Raw genomic sequence first — 21,352 nt, forward strand, 5'->3', positions numbered from 1 at the left:
AAACCCTAAGTATGTATTAACTCTTTCACTGCCAATGACGTTAAATGACGTCATCCAAATTATTATTATTATTATTATTTTTTTTTAAACTGGTGCGGGCAAGCCTTCCGGAGCTGTGGTGAAAGTTTCAAGGAGGTCTGTTGTGCCTAATGACTATTTTTGGCCCCTAGAGGGCAGCGATGACTCTCTTTTGACAAGATCGGGTGGGCGTCAGTAGAGGCGGAGCTAAAGCGTCGAGCAGGAGATGAGAATGGAAGACAAAGGAAAAATGGCGACCGGTTTGCAAGCAGCTCACGCCCGAGCCGTTTTTTTCGAAGACCAAAAGCATCGACCAACGATAAAGAGCACATTTATGACGACGATGATCATCATCGATGATGATGATGATGGTGACTCCGTGGTTGGAAAGCATTGACGCGGCAGAAGGAGACGTGGGGGGGAGCTAGATGGAGGAGGAGGAAACGGACAAGGCGCCCGTTAGCAAGCAGCTCTACACTTACAAGACGAAAGGCATCGACCAACGCTAAAAGAGCACATTGATGACGACGATTATCATCATCGATGATGATGATGGTGAATCCGAGGTTGACGGCGAAGTTGCAAGCGTTGACACGGCGGCTATGACGACGTCATAAACGCGCAGCACAACCGAGCACGCTCAGGCGGACGTTCGATCGGACGACGGAGAGTGCCCCGAGTCCAATGCATATTCATCGGAGGAGTGGGTACAGTCTGCTATTTGCTATTTATTCCCCGGAAAAAAAGGCCGTCAAGAAAGTGTAACGTTTGCACGCGAAACGCACAAAGCGAAAGTGAAACTAATCTGTTGTGCAAGTCCTCCTGCGTCTCCTTGCACGCAGGAGAGCGTTATAAAAAGAAAAACTGTATTTGAAACATCCACATAATTGTAAGTAGTACCACAGTTGCACACATTTGTAAATAGTTTGCGAAATTGTTTTGTCAAATTGTTACACTGTTGAATGGAAATAAATGTATTTTGCAAACTAAAAACACTTTTTCATTGTTGGTGAAAGCGTTTTACAGAAGTAAAGCACTATTTAGGTGTTTGTGGCATCATTCATGGACAAAAAGAAGTGTACAATTACTTCACTAGAGTGCATGAAATAACATCGTTTCACAAAAAGCTTGTTTTCTCCGCTTTTTGTTTCAAAACAGAGAATTTCGGTGAAACTAACCATTTTCTATTGTTGATTACTGAAGAACGGAATAAGGTAGAAACAAACTTTTTTTTCTGATGAAAGATGAGAGTCCAATCTTTCATTTGGTAGTATGTGTGTTTCCATAACAACCCGTTTCTGAAAACGTCTGGCAGTGAAAGAGTTAAGTACTTTAAAATATGTACTACAATACTTAATAATAGTATATAATAATAATTATGATTATTATTATAAAATACATATGAAAGTATTCTATATACATACATATTTTTAAATGCTAACGTAAGGTAATGTGGTCACTCTGACCTTATGTCATAGGAAGAACCTCCTTTCTGATCACCACTAAAGTCTCGTACATGGCTGAGAAGTCATTGTTTGTGACACCAATTACTGTCATGGTTTCATGAAATAAAATGTCAATCGTAAAAAATACAAGCAGGAAAAAACTTTATAATTGTGAAAAAGTAAGAGTTGTTGTACTTTTTAGACATGGTTTGTTTGTGCCATCAATTGCAGTGTGAAAAATGGAGATCACACTGATTGGATGTTTAGCTAGAAAATGCAAATCATTCTTCCTCTGGATGGAAGACTTCCGCTTGCCGATGACGGCACGCTACGGCAACTCCAATCAGACAAACTACATGACACTCCATTATGTGCTCGTTAAACGTCGTAGAGTGATGACACGTTTTATTCGGTTTTTCTCTGTAACACTTTTTACATAATAGATAGTGTAAGTTAAATTTACCCTGAATTTGGCAATTCCTTTGCTGTCTAAAGTAATCAGGTAAATTTTATTTGATTTTTGTGGGTTAATTTTGCCTCTTTCCAAAATCATTTTTTACAGTGTAGAAGTTTTAGTTTTCAGCCACAAAAGTGCCACCTGATTTAAGCACAAAGGAGAATATGCGCCCAAGAGAGTAACCAATCAATCACCCCAAGGGATTTTCTTCTCTCCAATTTTTGAAAATGACAACATTTAATGCAACAGGTGCAAACAAAGCAGAGTGAGGTTATCTCGATGTGTGCATGCGACAAGTTTGTGGGCGTGTGCACCTTTTTGATGTCGTCCAGCGTGTGGATCTCTGGCGAAAGGCCCCCGTGCACGCAGAGAAACTGCTGGTTCATCAGCGCTGCTAGGGGCAGGCAATCAAACGCCTCCATGCAGGAGTCATACACCTGCTCCGAATACTTAATCTTACCTGCGGGACATTTGGGGACGGACACAAGTTGAGAGAAGCTCCAAGTGGAGTTTGGATGTAAGAAAGATCAAAGCTGGGACTGAAAGCATGACGTGACTTTCATTACTAGCTAATTTATGCACAAATGAAAACAAATACAAGACTTGGTGCAATATATGCTTTCAAGACTTCTGTTTTCAGGGAGTGAAAACCTGACCCAAATATGAGCATGAAGCAGCACAGAGACACTGCGAGGCAGATTGTTTTGTTCTAAAAACAAATCCTTCTTTGATTTGGCAGCACTATCACTTATGACATCCAACAGGATGTATCTTGAAAGTACATTTAGCACACAGCCCTGACAATGCGTCCCAACACAAAAGCAATGTCATTGGATTAAAATAGCAGAAAGGTGGGGGGGGGGGAAGCTAAGAAAAGGAATGGAGAGGCGGATTTTGGCTGCAGGAATAACAGGATAATAATAATTTAATGAAGAGAGAAGGAGGACGTTTGGAAATGATACAAAAGAGAAGAAAGGATGGGGGCAACATTTGTGGAGAGGAGCAGGAAAAGGGAGCGGTTGAGGACAGACGATGATGTATTCCAATCAAGGCTAGCATTGTGTGAGCCTTGAGGTGTGAGTGTGTGTGTGTCTGCCAGGAGTGTCATTGTCGTCCTCTCCATGTGCCTCGTGTATAACAAGAGATCATTATTGCCAGGTGTCAGCTCTTTTCCTCTTTTTCTTGTTCTCTCTCTCAAACACACATTTCTGAAGATACTGCAAAAACGAACGTACACACATGAAGCAGATGGTAATTGAGGGCGACCACCATTCGCCAAGAGCATCAGGGGAAATTAGCTTCCTCGTCCCCTGGCCAATCAGACACAGAGGAGGAAGTCCCTGAGCCAATCATTGCAGGCCAAATTAATTTGCCGCTAATCACCCGCTCTCAGACAGGACTCACAGGCAGAAAGAGGGATGGAAGAATGAGATGAAAGAAAGATGGAGAAGGCTGGATTGTGGGAAATGAAGGCGGAAGGGCTCAGCGAAGAAGAAGATTGAGGAATATGGAGATTTAATCCAATACTAAATACTTACACTACACTACAAAACGCTATACAATGGGATTGCTGCACATGCATTTTGTATAGCAGAAAACCGACTACATTGGTGGCTCTGGCCTCTTAGACATGAAATTAAAAACACGTGCGTATGCAGCAATCCCACTGGACACTTTGGCCAACGTTAGCCAAGCAGTAGTTCGCTGTACACATAAATGTCCGGGAGCTAATGGTTACCACTTTGAGTACTTCTTGTAATTGTGCAGGTCAAAAGTAACTTTTATTAGACATTCATGCAAGTTTTAATATTACTGACTTGCATTTACATTACTTTGAATTACACGCTGTCTATTTGCACAACATGCAGCGAAAGGGAATAAAACTGCACTTCCTGTATTCAAGGGAGCTATTGTGTATTTTAATTCGGAGTCATGGAAGTATGTCGTCATTTGAAGGGCCAGAGATAAAAAAAATTATTTAAAAAATCTATAAATATCTATACTATTGCCCTGCTCATCAAAAAATAAATAAACATACATCTAGAAGTATTTTTTATTACAATATTTCATTTTTAATTATTTAATTTTTGTCCCCTTTCAATGTGACCCAGCTGGGCGGGAGAGTGCACAATAAAAAACAAACAATAAATCTAGAAGTCTACATTCAACACTTCAAGCTTCTTCCTGTGTCATCGTTATGCGGCAAATTAATAACCGCAAGGAGCATATACTGGTAATTGAATCATTTCTGATTATACTGCTGACTTTGACGACGTAGAAGTTGTGTTTTATGTATAGTACAATGCAAAATAAATTCAATGATTTGAATCCAGAACCTCTAAGGCTACAAAGCTAACCATTAAAGCCACACCGTGTTGCTCAAATTATAATTCCGTAAAATGATCAATAAAAGGCAACAATGTTGAGAATTTTTTGTTGCCTTACTGAATCACTTTCAACTAAGAAATCACACTGCATAAGTGGCAATGACACAAAGGAAGAACAAGCGAGTGACATTTGGAGGGAACAAATGAGTTACTCACATTCTTGTTTGAAGGTGAAATATTCCGTCAGATGTCTACATTCATGGTTTCCCCGTAGAAGAAAGAGTGTCTTTGGATAGAGGATTTTCAGTGACCACAAGTACAGCACGCACTAAATGTTCACCGGGGAAGAGAAAGAATTAGAAGACATTCATTAAGAACAAAATAGTCATTTCACAAGTTAAATGAGTTGAATTTTAAACTCATTTTGTGCATATCCAGACTAAATGCTTGCCTTTTTAGAGTACAGTCACACAATCTGACATTTTGAATTCTTGTTTGAATTATTTGTCGCATCGCACAACTGTCTATCCACCTTCACGCAAAATGCAAATGTCTTGAGAGGGAACAAAACACAGATATGAACTTTATATGGTCATGTTTCTATAGCAATGACCAATTTGGCCTAATGTGTCTAAATCAAGAAAAACATTATCATGCCACAAAGTAAACCGAACTTCAAATGTCTCAACTCAAACTGAATTCGGAATCAAAAGGTCCCAGTTGATATCCTCAAAGTAACTGCTCTACATTAGGTCTATCCGCCCTTGAGTGTAACAAAGGTGGACTAAATATTGCTCACCTCCCTCCAAACTGTCACTGACATAACACTCATCCCATCACGGTTCACTTCTGCCAGACAATGTGATCACAGAAATACCTTCATGCACTTGCATCACAGACAAATGGCCAGTCCAATCATTTCCTATTCTTTTTGCAGCAAAATCTCGAACAATATGGAGAGGTTGAATCCACACACTTGCTTTATGTAAATCTGTAAATTCAGCATTCAGCACTCAGATACATTAAAGTAATCTAGATTTAAAGGCAGAATATGGTATTTTAACTCTTTCACTGCCACTGACGTTAAAAGACGTCAAGTAAAAACCTACGGAGGGCCGCCAATGACGTTAAAAGACGTCATCCAATTTTTTTTTTTTAATTTTTTGGAAACGGGTAGAGGGAACCCTTCCGCATCTATGGTGAAAGTTTCCAGCAAGTCTGTTGTGCCTAATGACTATTTTTGGCCCCTAGAGGGCAGCGATGACTCTCTTTTGACAAGATTGGGTGGGCGTCAGTAGAAGACGTGAGGCGGGGCTAGAGTGTTGAGGGGACATTGACTGAAGAAGCCATAATGGCGGCCGCTTGCAAGCAGCTCACGGTCGAGCCGTTTTTTTCAAAGACATCGACCAACGATAAAGAGCACATTGATGACGACGATGATCATCATCGATGATGATGATGGTGACTCCGAGGTTGACGCCGAAGTTGGAAGCGCTGACGCGGCGGCTATGACGACGTTATAAAGGTTCACGGGCGAGCGATGCTGACACCGGAAAACACGGAGCACAACGCTCAGGCGGACGTTCAATCGGACGACGAAGAGTGTCCCGAGTCCAATGCATATTCATCGGAGGAGTGTGTACAGTCTGCTACTTGCTATTTATTCCCCGGAAAAAAAGGCCGTCAAGAAAGTGTAACGTCTGCACGCGAAACGGACAAAGCGAAAGTGAAACTAATCTGTTGTGCGAATCCTGGTCCCTCTCCTTGCACGCAGGAGAGCGTTATAAAAAGAAAAACTGTATTTGAAACATCCACATAATTGTAAGTAGTACCACAGTTGCACACATTTGTAAATAGTTAGCGAAATTGTTTTGTCAAATTGTTACACTGTTGAATGGAAATAAATGTATTTTGCAAACTAAAAACACTTTTTCATTGTTGGTGAAAGCGTTTTACAGAAGTAAAGCACTATTTAGGTGTTTGTGGCATCATTCATGGACAAAAAGAAGTGTACAATTCACTAAAGTGCATGAAATAACATTGTTTCACAAAAAGCTCTCCGCTTTTTGTTTCAAAACAGAGAATTTCGGTGAAAGTAACCATTTTCTATTGTTGATTACTGAAGAACGGAATAAGGTAGAAACAAACTTTTTTTTCTGATGAAAGATGAGAGTCCAATCTTTCATTTGGTAGTATGTGTGTTTCCATAGTCCAAACACAACATTTTCTGTGGACCTTGAAAGATCAGTCAAAATGCTTAAATCGGCTGGCACTGGCGACAACCCGTTTCTGAAAACGTCTGACAGTGAAAGAGTTAAGTTCCTGAAAATGATTGGAAAACAGCGGTGGCACTGTGAGTGAGTTGTTGCGTGCATTTGTTTGTTAGTCTGTAACCCTCTGCACCTGTCCACTCTTAATACTCAAGAACAAAAACAAGACAATTCCAATTTCAGTAATTTAGTCTCTTCATTCCTCATGTGAAAACTAATACTGCATTTCTGCCAAACGTTGCGCCAACCAGGGTTGTGATAGTTTGGGATTTTTCATTATATTTAATTATATTTCATTTTGACTTTTGTTGTTTGATTTCAGTTAGTATTTCAACCAGGTTTGTTAGTTTACATTTTTTCAAAAGTTTCATTTTTGGTTATTTTTTTAATCAGCTTTAGTATTTTATTTAGTTTTTAATACATGGAGTATTTGCCGAGTGTAAAACAAGAAAATGTCGTGAAGTATTGTGTAATAAATAGTGTTGTTCCGATACCGTTTTTTGGCCCCCCGATACAGATTCCCAATTATGCAGTATCAGCCAATGCCGATATCGTACCGATACCTAATTGTTGTTGTTTTTTCCCCAACATGAAAAAGCTGCCCTGCCATTGGTTCAGAGCATTCAAGGCTGTTTGTCTGTTTGACCTTCCAGCAACACCGAAACAAATACTGTACATTTACGAAAGCTCATATATGATACTAATAGGCAAAGATTAAAATGAAGTACATTTTCACTACAATTTTAGTTAAATTTCATTAGTTTTATAAGCGTATGATGTAATTTTGAATAATATTTCAATTTTAGTGCGTTATTTCATTAATTTTTGTTAACTATAATAATTTTGGTGGGTGAGGGTGAGGGCTTTTTTTTACACCCCCCATCTAAACCTCCTGCCACCCCTATGTTACCCCAGATAAAACTTTCTAGAACTACCAATGAGTGGACCCCACATATTTCACAGCTCACACATAGCAAAAAAGTCTGAAAATGATTTATTATTAGCAAATTATTACTTCATCGTCAATTACCGTCAATGACGATGCCTACCTTTTTTTCGCAGAGTGCTTTTGCATTTTCTGTGAATGCTTTTTGATGCGAAGCCCTTGCAAAAATACACGTAATGAGAGGGACCTCATCTGATCGACGGATGCTTTAAACCTGCTTCAGTTGGTGCTCAGTCCGGGTATTTTTACTAGGCTTCGCATTCGCCGAGAAGTGGGCATCGTCATTGACGGAAATGACAATTGATGTAAGTGCCCACATTTTGATTTTTATTGTATGTGTATTTAATTGCCGTCAGCAGGCCAAAAAAATATTAAACTAGTTGTCTACCCAAAAAACTTTTATCTGATTGATTGATTGTAAGTGTTTAAATGTCATTAAAGTGTTTGGGAATCATACTTTGTGGTATACAGTATTTATGGTTTAATTTATTAACAGACAATCACTAAGGGGAGTATTATGCCCAACTACGGGGTTATCTGTCGATGCATTTTTACCTCAATACTGAAATAGCCTCTGTCCACATAGTCCCCCAGGAAGAGGTAGCGCGTGTTGGCAGGTGAACCTCCCACTTCGAACAACTTCATCAGATCGAAGAACTGGCCGTGGATATCTCCACACACTGTAATGACATATGACGGAGAGCGTAGTATCAGTCACATAAGAAATTTGAGTTTGCTGGATTTATAGTACACTGCAGGGCCAATAACCCAATTCCCATTTAATGCCCATATCCGATTTTTCAAGAGTTCATTCACATGTATATTTTAAGTGACACATCCGACTGGCATCAAAGAAGATAGTCTTGTCTCATGGATGTTGTCAGCCAGTGAACCTCAAATATGCATGTTGCATTTTATATGCCTGTGTACTGTACCACCTCAAATGAGGCTTCTTGTTTGAAGCTGTCACATTGTGAAGGACTTGAGGACCGTATGAAGTCAAGGAAGCCATTTTACATAAGCAAAATCTCATAGCTCAACATCAAACAAAAATGTCACCAGAAAAAGAATGACTGTTTAACAGGTGATAGGTATGTAACGATATCCAAACATCACAATACGATAATTATCATGATATTGTGGGGAGGTTGGCGATACAAAAAGGTCACAATATTGTAAAAAAAAAAAAGAGCTCATACTAACGCACGCACATATTAAGTTCCTCCACATATTGACTCGGTTCACAAGCATATTGCGTTCCCCTTCACCTGACCAATAGCGTGGATTATAAACATAGAAGGGCCAAAACATGCCATATGAAAATTAAACTGCCCTTTAAAAAAAGCCACCAGAGGGTGATAGAACTGCACAAATCAACTTGACTTTTTTAAAGAATGTGCTGCTTTTAATTCATTTACTGCCATTGACGCGTTTATACGTAAAAAATTAATTTTAACAATTTTTTATTAGTTTAACATTTTTTTCCACTTTTGTTAACAAGAATAAGAAAACCTAGAATTGTTTATTGTATAATTAGAAGAGATACAAAATGTGAGTTAACTAGTTAAGTCATGCGATTAATTACGTTGACAAATTTTAATCGCCTGACACCCCTAATTTTTAATAATCTTTTCTTTTTTTAATCTTTTTTTCAAGAAAAGATTATCTTAAAATATATTTTTTTCCTTTTTAAATCTTTTTTTTAAGAAAAGATTATTAAGAATTAGGTGCGTCAGGTGATTACATTTTTTTATTGTAATTAATCGCATGACTTCACTAGTTAACTCACAATTAATCACAAATGTTATATCTGTTCTAAATGTGCAATAAAAAATTCTAGGTTTTCATACTCTTGTTAACAAAAGAATGTTAAGAAAAAAATGTTAAACTAATAGAAATAGTTCAAATGAATTTTTGACGTATATAGACGTCAATGGCACTGAATGAGTTAATATCGTGACATGACGACGATGATATATTGTGGCAGTTATAATATCGCAATATCACGATATTGCCGTTGTTGTTACATCCCTAATGATGACAGGTGGATACATATAGGACTAAGATGCCACTCATAGATAAACAAATATATTTTTGTAATTAATAAATAATAATGTTTGGAAAAGATTTTGTGAAATTAGATAATTGCACGCAGCACCCCTAATGATCTCTCACAACATACTAACGTGCCACAGCACCCTAGTTGAGAATTAATGGTGTAAACAATGGGACCAACTCCAAGTATACTGTAGAAAGAAATAGCTGTACAATCCTTGTAAAACAAACTCTTCATTTATTGGAAAGAAATGCGTTTGTGTGAGTAAGCACACTTTTAAAGACCTTTATTGAAGCGCCAGTCATTATGGTTACAAGTCTATCAGTGTGGTGCATATTGGACTAGCAATATTTGTCTATTTTTTCTTCTTGCACACACTGCAAATCTCTTCTTCAGGTCACCGCACACACATTGCATTTAGTATTGGTAATGGCTCTGGCTGGGCCATTCAAAAAAAAAAATTCTTGTAGCAAATCCATTCTTTTGTTGATTGGATGTATCCTTTGGACACAGCTGGAAGATAAAAATCCTCTTCATCTTTCTTGCAGGCTCTTACACTGCGGCAAAATTGGAACTGGGAATAATTCAGCATTCTCTCGAACTTGGGAGACAGTTTGGCCGACAAAAAATAGAATGCCAAAACTTTGCGCTTAGTTCTCCCAAATGTGAAAACCTGGACTCATTTGTCACAGCGCTATCTGCAAATTGTTACTCACCACTTTAGCTGGCTCAGACAAAAAGTCCTTTGAGGTCGGTTCTTCTGAGTCATATTGTTTAGCTGTAGAAGAACTTGGAATAGCAGATCAATATTTCTTTGCCGGAAGCAGCAGGTTGAAAAAGCTCTGCGCTAAACACCTTCTATTCAACCAGCTCTACATCTGCCTGTCTTCTGTTGTCACCGGGGAGCAGTACCTGTTCCTACACTGGAACAACCCACACAGATTCATCTCACCACTTGTATTTGCATAAACACACGCACACTGCTGTCAATCATCTGGATGGGTCTGAGTATGATTGCCTTCCTGTCTCAGAAACTTGTTTTCCATTTTGCTCTCGCCATCGATCTCAATCTATCCTCTCTTCCCACCCACCATATTTTCCTTGCTTCCTACCATTTCCCTGTCAAGGAAATAGATGCAGATATTGTGAGGCGTATATTACACTGATTGTGTCTCTCAGCCAATTGAGACGGAACAATAATTCATATTCCTTCTGAAAGGGTAGCAGCAGATACACATGGCAGGTTAAATCAGTGAATGTGCACCGGTTAATACATGATGGGGCGGTTCTTCACTTTGTTCTATGGCTGCGTGTGTCTTACCTGTCTGAGCCCTCATTGAGCAAAAGAGGATGGGAAGCGCTTAGTAACGCAATATTATTACGATATTAACCAATGCTAAACATTGCATCACAATACAGTGATTGACAATATATTGAAATTAATTGATATAATTACTCACCAATATCTATATATAAAAAACTTTGAAATGACAATATTGACTTCAAGAATATTTTTTTTCTTCATAATATTACTTTGTAGATTTATTTTTTTTATTTTTTTATTTGCCGGAGCTCCGTATGGCTATTATAATATTGATGTTTTTCTTTTTTTCATAAATATATTACAGAATAGCATTCACTTGAGGAAATAAAAAATAAATTTGGGGGGGGGGGGGCGGAAGTTCTTTGTTTCTGGAATATATTTTTTAATTTATGTTTTATGGAATAATTTTTTCAGTTTTTGGTGATATTATTTTTTCTGTCATAAAAAATATATTCTGAAAAACTGAAATATATATATATATATATATATATATTTTTTTTTTTTTTTTTTTTTTTTTTTTTTTTTTTTTTTTTTTTTTTTTTACAGGAAAACATATATTCAGGGGAAAAAAAGATCTGAAAAATAGAAAAAACATTCTGAAAAACTATTTTAAAAAAAAAGATCTGAAAAATAGAAAAAACATTCTGAAAAACTATTTTAAAAAATCCAAAAACTGAAACAAGTTATTCCAAAATTCGGAACCAAAAATTATTCAGAAAAAGAAAAAGGAGAAATCTGAAAAACGAAAAAAATATATAAAAAAAGAAAGTTAAAAAACGGGGGGGGGGGGGGGGCGGGGGGTGGCTATTCTGAAAACAGGGGGAAAAAAATACTACGAAAAACATAAAGACAGTTCCATGTAACAGAAATAAATATTGTTTTTAAAAAAACAAGCATCCCAAAATTTTACTCAAAAAGGGAATGCAAAACGCTTCCATTTTGTGCTCGTCCATCAGGGGAACAGAGGAAGTCATTATATTTGCATTTATATTTTTTTGAATATGTATATTACATTAAGAAATTGCCATATTTTGACAGATTTAGCACTCCCAATTTAAATCCATATTACGTACTGTAAGGCCGAGGCCTTGGAGAGTGTCTGGTTTGATGACCTTAGTATCATGTCTCTGATTTTGCAGATGATGTGTTTCTGTTTTATCAAGCAGCAGCTCCTGCATGTGTTTGTGTTATATTGTTCTCCCATAATTCAATAAATTGGTGGAAAGCGCTCCTTTCCCACAATCAAAAAAACAGTCTTTAATTCTATAAACTGCAGTTTTCCATGACGGAAAAGCACAGTGAAACAGAAAATACAGTTTGCGGAGGATCAGAACCCTGCTACCTGATATCCAACCCCAAACCGCCCCAAAGGGTTTATAATTGCTTAGAGATGCCATAAGTTGGTGGCAAAGCCCAATCATCATCATACCATAACACATCAATTTACTGTAGTCGACATGAAAATCCAAATACCTGTTACTGGTGCCTCAATGTCCAACATGGTGCGCTCCTGGCGCAGGATGGCGGCGCCCTCGTCGATGATGCGCAAGGCCACCGCCTCCTCCAGACGGCCCTCCTTGGTGAGGTGAGCTTTGAGCAGGTCCACCCTCGGCCGGCCCTCGGCGTCGAACACTTCCTTCATGGTCAGCCGATGGGCCAGAGGGAAGGGGACCGCTGTGAAGAGGGATCATTTCAATAGGTGTATGGGATGGAATGAAAGGATTTAACATGTGTAAAAAGCAAGCTGATGTGCTCAGCCAGTGAAGGGAGCAGAACATGATTAATTGATGTTTCCTTCAAAAAACTCGCCTTCAAACATTATAAGCCCTCTGCGCTCTCTATTATGGAGCTACAATCTTTGACTCTGCGTGATATATGGAGGCTAAGGCATACTGTAATGAAGCAGGGGCTGCCACAGTTATCAGGGCTGCCTGCCTGTGTTCCGCAGTAATGTCTTTCTTACATAATGAAGGCCCTCAGGCCGCTGCTGGATCACGGGGGGTTGGCTGACGACGGGGGTGATACGGCGAGAGTGCACAGCTGCACGTGAGGAGTCACATACACAAAAACAAGGCACGTTGAAAACCTCGCAATCACACACGAGCGTGCGCAAACTCGGTGGCAAGAAACAAAAGGGCAGAGGCGTATCGGGTGCATGCGTGCGTCATGTATGGAACGGCAGCATTTACATGACTGGCTGCTTATTGTTATAGTTTGAGGGACACATGAACACACATGAGATCAGACGTAATAAAAGGCATTGTTACACAGAATCCATTGAGCCTGTTCGAGCCCCAACAGTGCTAACACAGATAATGGCCTAGATCACACGCTAAAAGTAGGCCTGGCTCTCTTTCTCTCCATACACACACACAAACGAGCGCATATACACACACACACACACGTTCACTCTGCCACTTTGTCTCTGTTTTGCACTCCTCTTGCCCCGTCTGTTTATTCCTCCCTCTTCTCGATTGCCGTGCCTCTCTCTCATTTTGACGCTGTGAACAAGCGACAATCTCCTCTGCGAGTGTTCGCACTAATGTCGGTCATGATATTTTAATGTGAAATTCACACTTCATTTTACTGACGATCAAGCTCCAAAACCCTCAATCACAAGAGTACATCCGGCGCCGTTCTTAAAATAACATACCATTTAGAGCTATTAGTTACATGAAAAACTTGTACAAAGCTTGCTAGTGGCACTAATCATTCATATGTCACCATATGCAGCTTAGTTTCCCTTTCCATCGTGCAGTACCGACATTGATCTACTCATACTACTACTGGTTTGGCAGGAGAGGGAGAAAAACATGCCTCGTTGAATGCATCAGTCACAAATAGACAATAACAACAACTTTTTCATGTATACCAAGTAATCAGACAGTTTACTCAAGGAGACAGAGTAGCAAGTAAAAGCAAAGTGGAAGCTATATTACAGCAGCATCCAGAAAAAAGACGGAGCAGCTAACCTAATGTTAGCGTGGTTGGTTGTTACGTGTACAATATAGCAGCTAGGCCTCAAAGGTGACTTACACAGCGATGTAAAAATCACCAATGAGTCATGGCTACATATTGGAAACACACCTGACCAGATACAGGAAATAGTACCTTGTAGATTTTCAAAATAGTTTCACTGAAAATCAAATGTACAATAAATCCTCACCAAAATATATTCTCTGTTGTTCACTGAAACTCACCTAATTGCTGTTTTGTGCTCAGATCAAAGGTATCGCCATTATAAAATATTGCTTTGACGCCATCTAGTGGCTCCTGATGCCAAAAAAGTGAGGGAAGAAGCATCATTTTGTATTGCTATAGCCTTGTCAAATAGGAAAAAAGGTGATTTCGCTACTACAAGAAGCTTTGTGGGTGAGCATCAATTATTTGCTTGGTCTCTCCCCATGCGAATAACGAGGATTTACTGTACAGTAATTAGAATATTTCAAGGTTACGAACAGCAAACGATGAACTAGTTTGCACAGCAGCGTATGATGTCAAATGAATTATTGCATTTGTGGAATATGAATTAAGCAATTTTTTTTTAAATCCATCTCAGGGAACAGCCATTTTGCCACTTGCTGTCGACTAAAAATGACGTCACAGTGCCTAAAGGCTCAGCTTGTGAACGTCACATGACCAATCCCAGCAATCAGGTGAGCCATAACGTTAGTTACCTTACCGCCTACAGTAGTAGTTACTGTGGAATGGAGAAGACGCATTAGCTGGCACATGAGGCCTGCACCTCGTGTCTCAATAAGTAGGCCATTACGTCATCTTAAGAGTGAATACAACACATCAACACACCGGAGCACCCTGACACATCCCAGGACAGCAGCAGCTGCCAAACTGGGGAGTCTGCTTTCCGTCGCTTCGCGCCGAGTGCTAAAACCATCTTTGCCTTTCAGGTAGGGACCGATTAATATTTGAAAAACTTTGTGTACACCAGGCTGTCAGAGAACACAGAAGAGTTTCAGTTACTCATGCGTGTGACTTCAGAGTTAGTTCTGAAAAAAACAGAACAAACAGTGGTCAGTGTGTGACTCAACTTTATGGTCCAGTGATGTACTGTTCTGCGCTTGACTGCACTACGCTGTACTGTTCTAGTGCAACCAGGGAACACAAGCTAGTACATAAACCGTACATGAACTCAACACGTGCAAGTCATAAATGTGGAGCGTAGTGTGAAAAATAGGGCAGGTATAAGAGTGTCAAGAGCAGTAGAGACAGACGGAGCTCTGGGAGAGAAACGATACTTGGGGAAAACCATTGGCAGAGTCGGAACTCAGCAGCAATACTGATCTACCATAAATGTCCGTTTCAACCGACCGCTGACCTTTTCATTGGCACAAAAGGCAAGCAGCTTTTCATTTGAGCTCAGAATGACATTGCAATGTGCAAAGTTCAGGCTTGTTCTTAATCACTGCCTAACCTCACACTTTCAACGCATCGACAGTATAGCCGTCAATTGCAGTGAGGACACAACCAGTGCAATTAGATGCTCTTCACATTTAAATATGGTCAGACGGAAAGTGGACACATATCTTAATCTAAATTAACACTAAATTATTTCATTCATAATCACACTCAGACACTTATAGATCACAATTAAATGCTGCATGTAAACAACAAACGTGTGGGTTTATAATTTACGTAATATGACTGTCAGTCACGCAGTCATGCACTCTTTGTTGGAAAGAACAGCTCAAAAATGTTCTGTTGTTTTGACTGTAATGCACTTGCACACGCCGACAATAAACACTGTTTCTATAGATTTTCATCATTTGCATGGAAGAGATATCACTCTTGTTTCGAAAACCTCCGCAAAAAACATTATCAACAGAGTATAAATAATACTAGGCCAGTACCACAATGTACACACGTGGACAAAATTGTCTATAATGCAGGAACAAGTTCCTGATGCAGAAAATAGAGCTAGAGCTTGATAAATGTCTAGGAACAAATCATGGGGCCACACTATGTGTAAAAACAAAGAAAATTCAGACACGCCAGACTTTGTGTGCCATGGTTGTGAGGCAGTGACCATTCATCTGCGATGTATCTGTTGGGTCCAAATCAAATCAATCAGGATTATTTTAACAAATATCATCTCTATTGTTGTCAAGGGGATCCTGGTCTATAATGTTTGTGAACTAGCCTAGAAACATCCTCTGTCGTACTGGCACTAAGAACGGCCAGTTTGTCCGCGGTGCCCTCTAGGCAGGCAGGCAGCCTATCTACAGGGTACTTTATTCACCAACTGAAAATCAATATTTAATGCTTGACACGATCCCTAATACAGGTGCCTGTCTTCAGGGTGCTGCAACAGATGGTGTTGGGGAAACTCTGTCAGGCTGGACGTGCGGCAATTAAAATACAGGACAAGAACGATAGCCGAGATAGGGGCAGCACGGTGGACTCATGTTGTATCTTCCCACATTCTGAAAACATGCATGTCAGGTCAAGTAAGGTCAATGTTTGCCTGCGGCATATGTAAAGTTTTTCAATTTTACCATTTAACAACTTCCTTTGAGGTAAGAACAACGAAATTTTCCTTCAAATAGGGGCAATTATCTCCAACTGTTGCACAATGACAGACGAGATCGATTTTAGCCACTTGTTACTGTCTGTGAATAATCTCATTCATACTTCCCACTGTTTATGTCCTTCGGCTCTCCACAGCTGAAATCCCAAGTGTGGAATCTATTAAGTGAAAAAGCTGCCAGCTCAGCCAAAAATCTCAACAGCACAGAGCAGTGAAGACGAGCTCACGACATGGCTTTCAAACAAAGCCCCTAAATGTGTTTGGGCTGGTCAAATACCCTAACTGGAGCAGAATTTGATCAGAATCCACCCTCCCATTATTTATAATGGCTCAAATCAATTATAGGGATATTTCATTAGTTTCAGCGTCACAGGACACTATTTGCAAGCAGTGGGGATGCTGCGGCAGGAAGTGACAGCAATGGAAAACTGAAAGATTGCAGACACGACTGAAGATGTCATCATCAGTTCTTGTTTTGCATGCGTCTTACTTGGAAATCCAGTCGCAACGCAGCAGATACGTCCACGTCAAATTTTAGCAGTAATAAATTGATAAATAATGCATAGATTTGTGGAGACTGGGGTCAAGTTGTATTTTACAATTTTTAAAATGTGCATAATTTCACAAGTTACCTCATGTTAAAGATTAGATAGCTCTTAATATGAAAAGAAGATGTCACCACCGTCTTACAAATGCAATTATGCCATCTAGTGGCAGAAAAATGACCTCAACACAAATCAATATCACACTCATTTATTTTTTACAGTACAGTACATCTTTTTAATTTTACTCCATTTTATGAATTATTATGAAATTACTGTATCAAAGACTAAAAGATGCAGCCATATTTCTATTAGTTTAACTTTTGTTTTCACTTTTATGTTAACAAGATTATGAAAACTTATTGTACATTTAGAACAGATATAAAATTTATGATCAAACATGAGTTAACCATTTAAGTCATGCGATTAATTACGATTAAAAAATGTAATCGCCTGACACCCCTAATATAAATATATTGTATTATATAATATAAAAACAACAGGACAACTGCATTACACAATACAATTTAATAGACAAATGAGGATCCCTTATTATTATGTGTCTACTGTCCAAGCATACATATCTATGGATGTGTCGGAATGTAAGCCATTAGATGTAGGTTGCCTTCATCTTACATGATCACACACATGCACGCATGCACACACACACCTTCCAAGAGCCTTCATTCTGTTGCTCTGCATGAATAAATGAAAATGGAAGAAGTGGGGGGTGAAAGAATGAGACCAAGCCATAAAAAAGAGAGAGGAGAAAAAACTGGATTGTATGAGATGAGAATTGAGGAAGGAACTACAGATATGTATGTGACTCCTCATAGTGTGTTTGTGTGACCGCCATCTTTGACCCGTGGGTAATTGAAGGTGCTGATGGTGGTAGAGGAACAAGCAAAGACACGTTTGAAGTCATTCAATTAATGCAGACTACACACATGAAGAGCCATCTGCGTACACTGGCACACACACACTCTCACACAAACAGAAACAACAGCTCATCCCCTAACAGCCTGCCCTCATTAGACAGCACCCCCCTCGCTCGCTCTTTCTCTCTCTCTGGAGTGCCTTCCCTATAAATAGACAGTGCCCTGCCACCCTCCCCGCAGGACACACACAGACCTGTCAAGGTGTGACCCCCGGCTCACGAGACAATATGAAAAGCGAACACATTTATGCTCCTGAAATGCAGTTCACGCGAGGCCTCGGGGCAACCATAAGGGAACGGGACAGCATGTTGCACTAAAAGGAAATATGCCCAGAGTGCCCCAAGCCATGCCAGAAGTGGTGGTTTGCCCATGCATGAATACATGCATGCATGCGCGCAACTATGCATATGAGATTTGACCAAGCTTTGATGAACTGATATGTTGCTTTAACTCGCTCAATGTTTCTACCGATCATATAGATGAGTAGAATAATACAGTTTTGTGGAAAAATCTTAATTAGGCATCTCATTTTCTTTTTGGGTGAACAGTGTCCTTTCTGGTGCATCTCGGATGTTACTATTAGAGTAGATCCTGCAATAAGCTCCAATCCAAAAGCAGGTTTGTGGGGCAACTTCTTCCACCTATTCTGTGTCAGCTATAATATCATACAGAACTGTGACATGGAAACCCCCCATAGAGGGGACTAGTGACTCTTAGAAAGGGTGTATCCGCACCTTGAGCTAGATCCTTACCACATTTTAGTGGTTATTTGTTGTGCCAACCCTCTACTCACATTCATGTACTCTATATAATCCTGCTTACAACTATTTTACCATGCTTCCGTTCTACTATGTCAAAATTGCTTCTGTGAAATGGGTGATTAAAATAACAAAGTTAGCAGTGGATTTTTTTTTAATGCAAGCTACTGTAGTGCGTACTGTGCATAAAGATAGAACACCTACAAGCAACGTGGGGAATGATTATGGGGAGCGTCCTTTTATTAGGGGTAGACTGATTATTGGCCTTGTTGAAGAATCATATGGCCGATAATAGATCAATTTAAAACTGTGAAACTATTTATTTCCAGGGCTCCAGACTACCTTTTTTTCTTCTTCTTTTTTTAAATTATGAGCACAGTAACCCCTCATCTGAAATTTTAGGAGCACAAGTATATTTAAGGACACACACAATAAATTGACTTGCAAAAGTAAATATTCATCCCATTCATTTTCACTATATTACTGATGAACGTGCTGAAGTGCGGAGCAGAAGTTTGACAGCAATGTAATATATTCAACAATAGTTGCGCTGTCTCAAAATTACGGGGCAAAATGTCACCATTTAGGGGTAGTCTGGAGTTCTGATTTCTATTAACTTTATGAGAGATATTGCTGTCTCCGGGAATGCTCTGCACCTTATGTTTTTGTTTGGAATTAAAACTAAGATAAGTACAAATTCAACATTTCAGATATTTTGAAATTTTGGAACACTTTACTGTAGAAAACAATAGGGAACTGTTTACTTGTTTAAGTTTTTTATGTACTTTTTAAGACATGTCAGTGACACTGGGAAGTCCCTGTACTTTGTTAGAATTTTAAAACAAGATGCTTATTGACTAAGATTTTATTTTTTTAAAGCAATAATTTGCAAATCTTTAAACTTGTTCAATAAATATACTTTTTAAAAAAGTCAACAAAGTTAAGAGTTGGAGTTTGTGTTTTAAAAAAAAAAATAATGCTAATGTTTTCTCTTTTAGTGAAAATGAAAATCAGCTCCAAATATTGGTTATCAACCTCCTCGACTACTAATAGTCGTTTTTAAAATAAAAAAAACTATCCCTACCATTTATCATTCATCTAATATACAAACCCAATTCCAAAAAAGTTGGGACACTATACAAATTATGAATAAAAACTGAATGCAATTAAGTGGAAGTGCAAAATTTCAATATTTTGTTCAGAATAGAACATAGATGACTGGTCAAAAGTTTAAACTGAGAAAATGTATCATTTTAAGGGGAAAAATATGTTGATTGTAAGTTTCATGGTGCCAACAAATCTTAAAAAAGGCGGGACAGGTAGCAAAAAGAGGCTGGAAAAGTCAATTGCACTTATAAAAAAAAACAGCTGGACGACCAGTTACCACTAATGAGGTCCATTGGCAACTTGACTGGAGTATGAAAAGAGCTTCTTGGCGTGGCAGTGTCTCTCAGAAACAAAGATGGGTAGAGACTCACCAATTCCTCCAATGTTGCACAGAAAGATAGTGGAGAAATATCAGAAAGGTATTTACCAGCGAAAAATTGCAAAAAGGTTGAAGTAATCATCATCTACAGTGCATAACATCATCCAAAGATTCAAAGAATCTGGAAGAATCTCTGTGTAAGGGTCAAGGCCGAAAAATCATACTGGATGCCCATGATCTTCGGGCCATTAAACGGCACTGCAGCACAAACAGGAATGCTTACTGTAAAGAAAATTACAGAAAGGGCTCAGCAATACTTTCAGAAAACATTGTGGGTGAACACAATCCACCGCGCCAGACGCCGTTGCCAGTTGAAGAAAGGTATATTCAGATTGGAGAACAACATATGCTCCCATCCAGGCATCATCACTTTCAGAGAAAATCTTGCATTTTTCAACACGAGAATGCTAGACCACATGCAGCAGGCAGAGGGGATGCCTCACAGTGGTGAAAATGGCCTTGTCACAACTTTTTGGAGATTTGTTGACACCATGGAATTTAAAATCAACAGTTTTCCCTTAAAATGATACATTTTCTCAGTTTAAACTTTTGACCTGTTCTCTATGTTCTATTCTGAATAAACTATTCAAATTTGGCACTTCCACATAATTGCATTCAGTTTTTATTCGCAATTTGTATAGTGTCCCAACTTTTTGGGAATTGGGTTTGTAGAATCACAAGTTGTCATTATACTGAAAAGCCCTTTTCACACGGCACTCTGTGTGAAAGAGACATGCGAAATGATCAGTTGCCAGTGTGCCCATATTTGGAAGTGCTGACGTATAGCAGCCTACAAAAATGGAGATTTTACCGCTAGTTCGACAAGATGTAGCTTTCACTGTTGCAAAAAGTTCTGACTTTGTTCATTTCACGAAAGAGGAAGAGGACACGGGCAGCGTAGGAAAACGAATGGCTCTGCGGGAACTATATCATTTAATCAAGCAGTTACTTGTAAAAAAGGTCCACCAAAATAACACTAAATCACTCCACCAGCTTCTCTTCAATTGTCTGCGCTTTCTGACTTCCTAACAACCCACTGTCCACGGTCATGCTACCATCCAAACACCCCACCCTGCATGACTGTAATAATTGCTTTGGTTCATTAAGCATTCGCCGAAAATACAGAAGCTCTTGCCGAAAGGTGGGCCGATGTCACAACGGTTTTGCCCAGCTCTGCTGTTTGGAGTTGTCCATGTTTTGAAAGACAATACCAATAGCCAATGATAAAGAGAGCTTCTCC

The 21,352-nt window shown here is 39.1% G+C and overlaps 2 protein-coding genes across 4 annotated transcripts in view; one reads left to right on the plus strand and one right to left on the minus strand.

The window, feature by feature from the left end:
- brd8b (bromodomain containing 8b) overlaps window positions 1–643 on the plus strand; it is a 49,967-nt gene extending 49,324 nt beyond the window's left edge. Inside the window, exon 19 of the mRNA XM_077578605.1 lies at window positions 171–643. The gene's annotated coding sequence lies outside the window, so the exon portion shown is untranslated. The remainder of the gene's footprint in view (window positions 1–170) is intronic.
- Window positions 1–21,352, minus strand: part of LOC144059486 (protein phosphatase 3 catalytic subunit alpha-like) — a 41,788-nt gene that overhangs the window by 14,202 nt on the left and 6,234 nt on the right. For all 3 annotated transcript variants that reach the window (XM_077578609.1, XM_077578610.1, XM_077578607.1), the window contains exons 2-5: window positions 12,317–12,517; window positions 8,019–8,143; window positions 4,464–4,575; window positions 2,235–2,380 (exon numbers count right to left, since the gene is read on the minus strand). In XM_077578609.1, the coding sequence (XP_077434735.1) occupies window positions 2,235–2,380; window positions 4,464–4,575; window positions 8,019–8,143; window positions 12,317–12,517 (584 nt within the window). The remainder of the gene's footprint in view (window positions 1–2,234; window positions 2,381–4,463; window positions 4,576–8,018; window positions 8,144–12,316; window positions 12,518–21,352) is intronic.

The sequence above is a fragment of the Vanacampus margaritifer genome, chromosome 10, assembly GCF_051991255.1.
Source record: "Vanacampus margaritifer isolate UIUO_Vmar chromosome 10, RoL_Vmar_1.0, whole genome shotgun sequence".
Lineage (NCBI taxonomy): Eukaryota > Metazoa > Chordata > Actinopteri > Syngnathiformes > Syngnathidae > Vanacampus > Vanacampus margaritifer.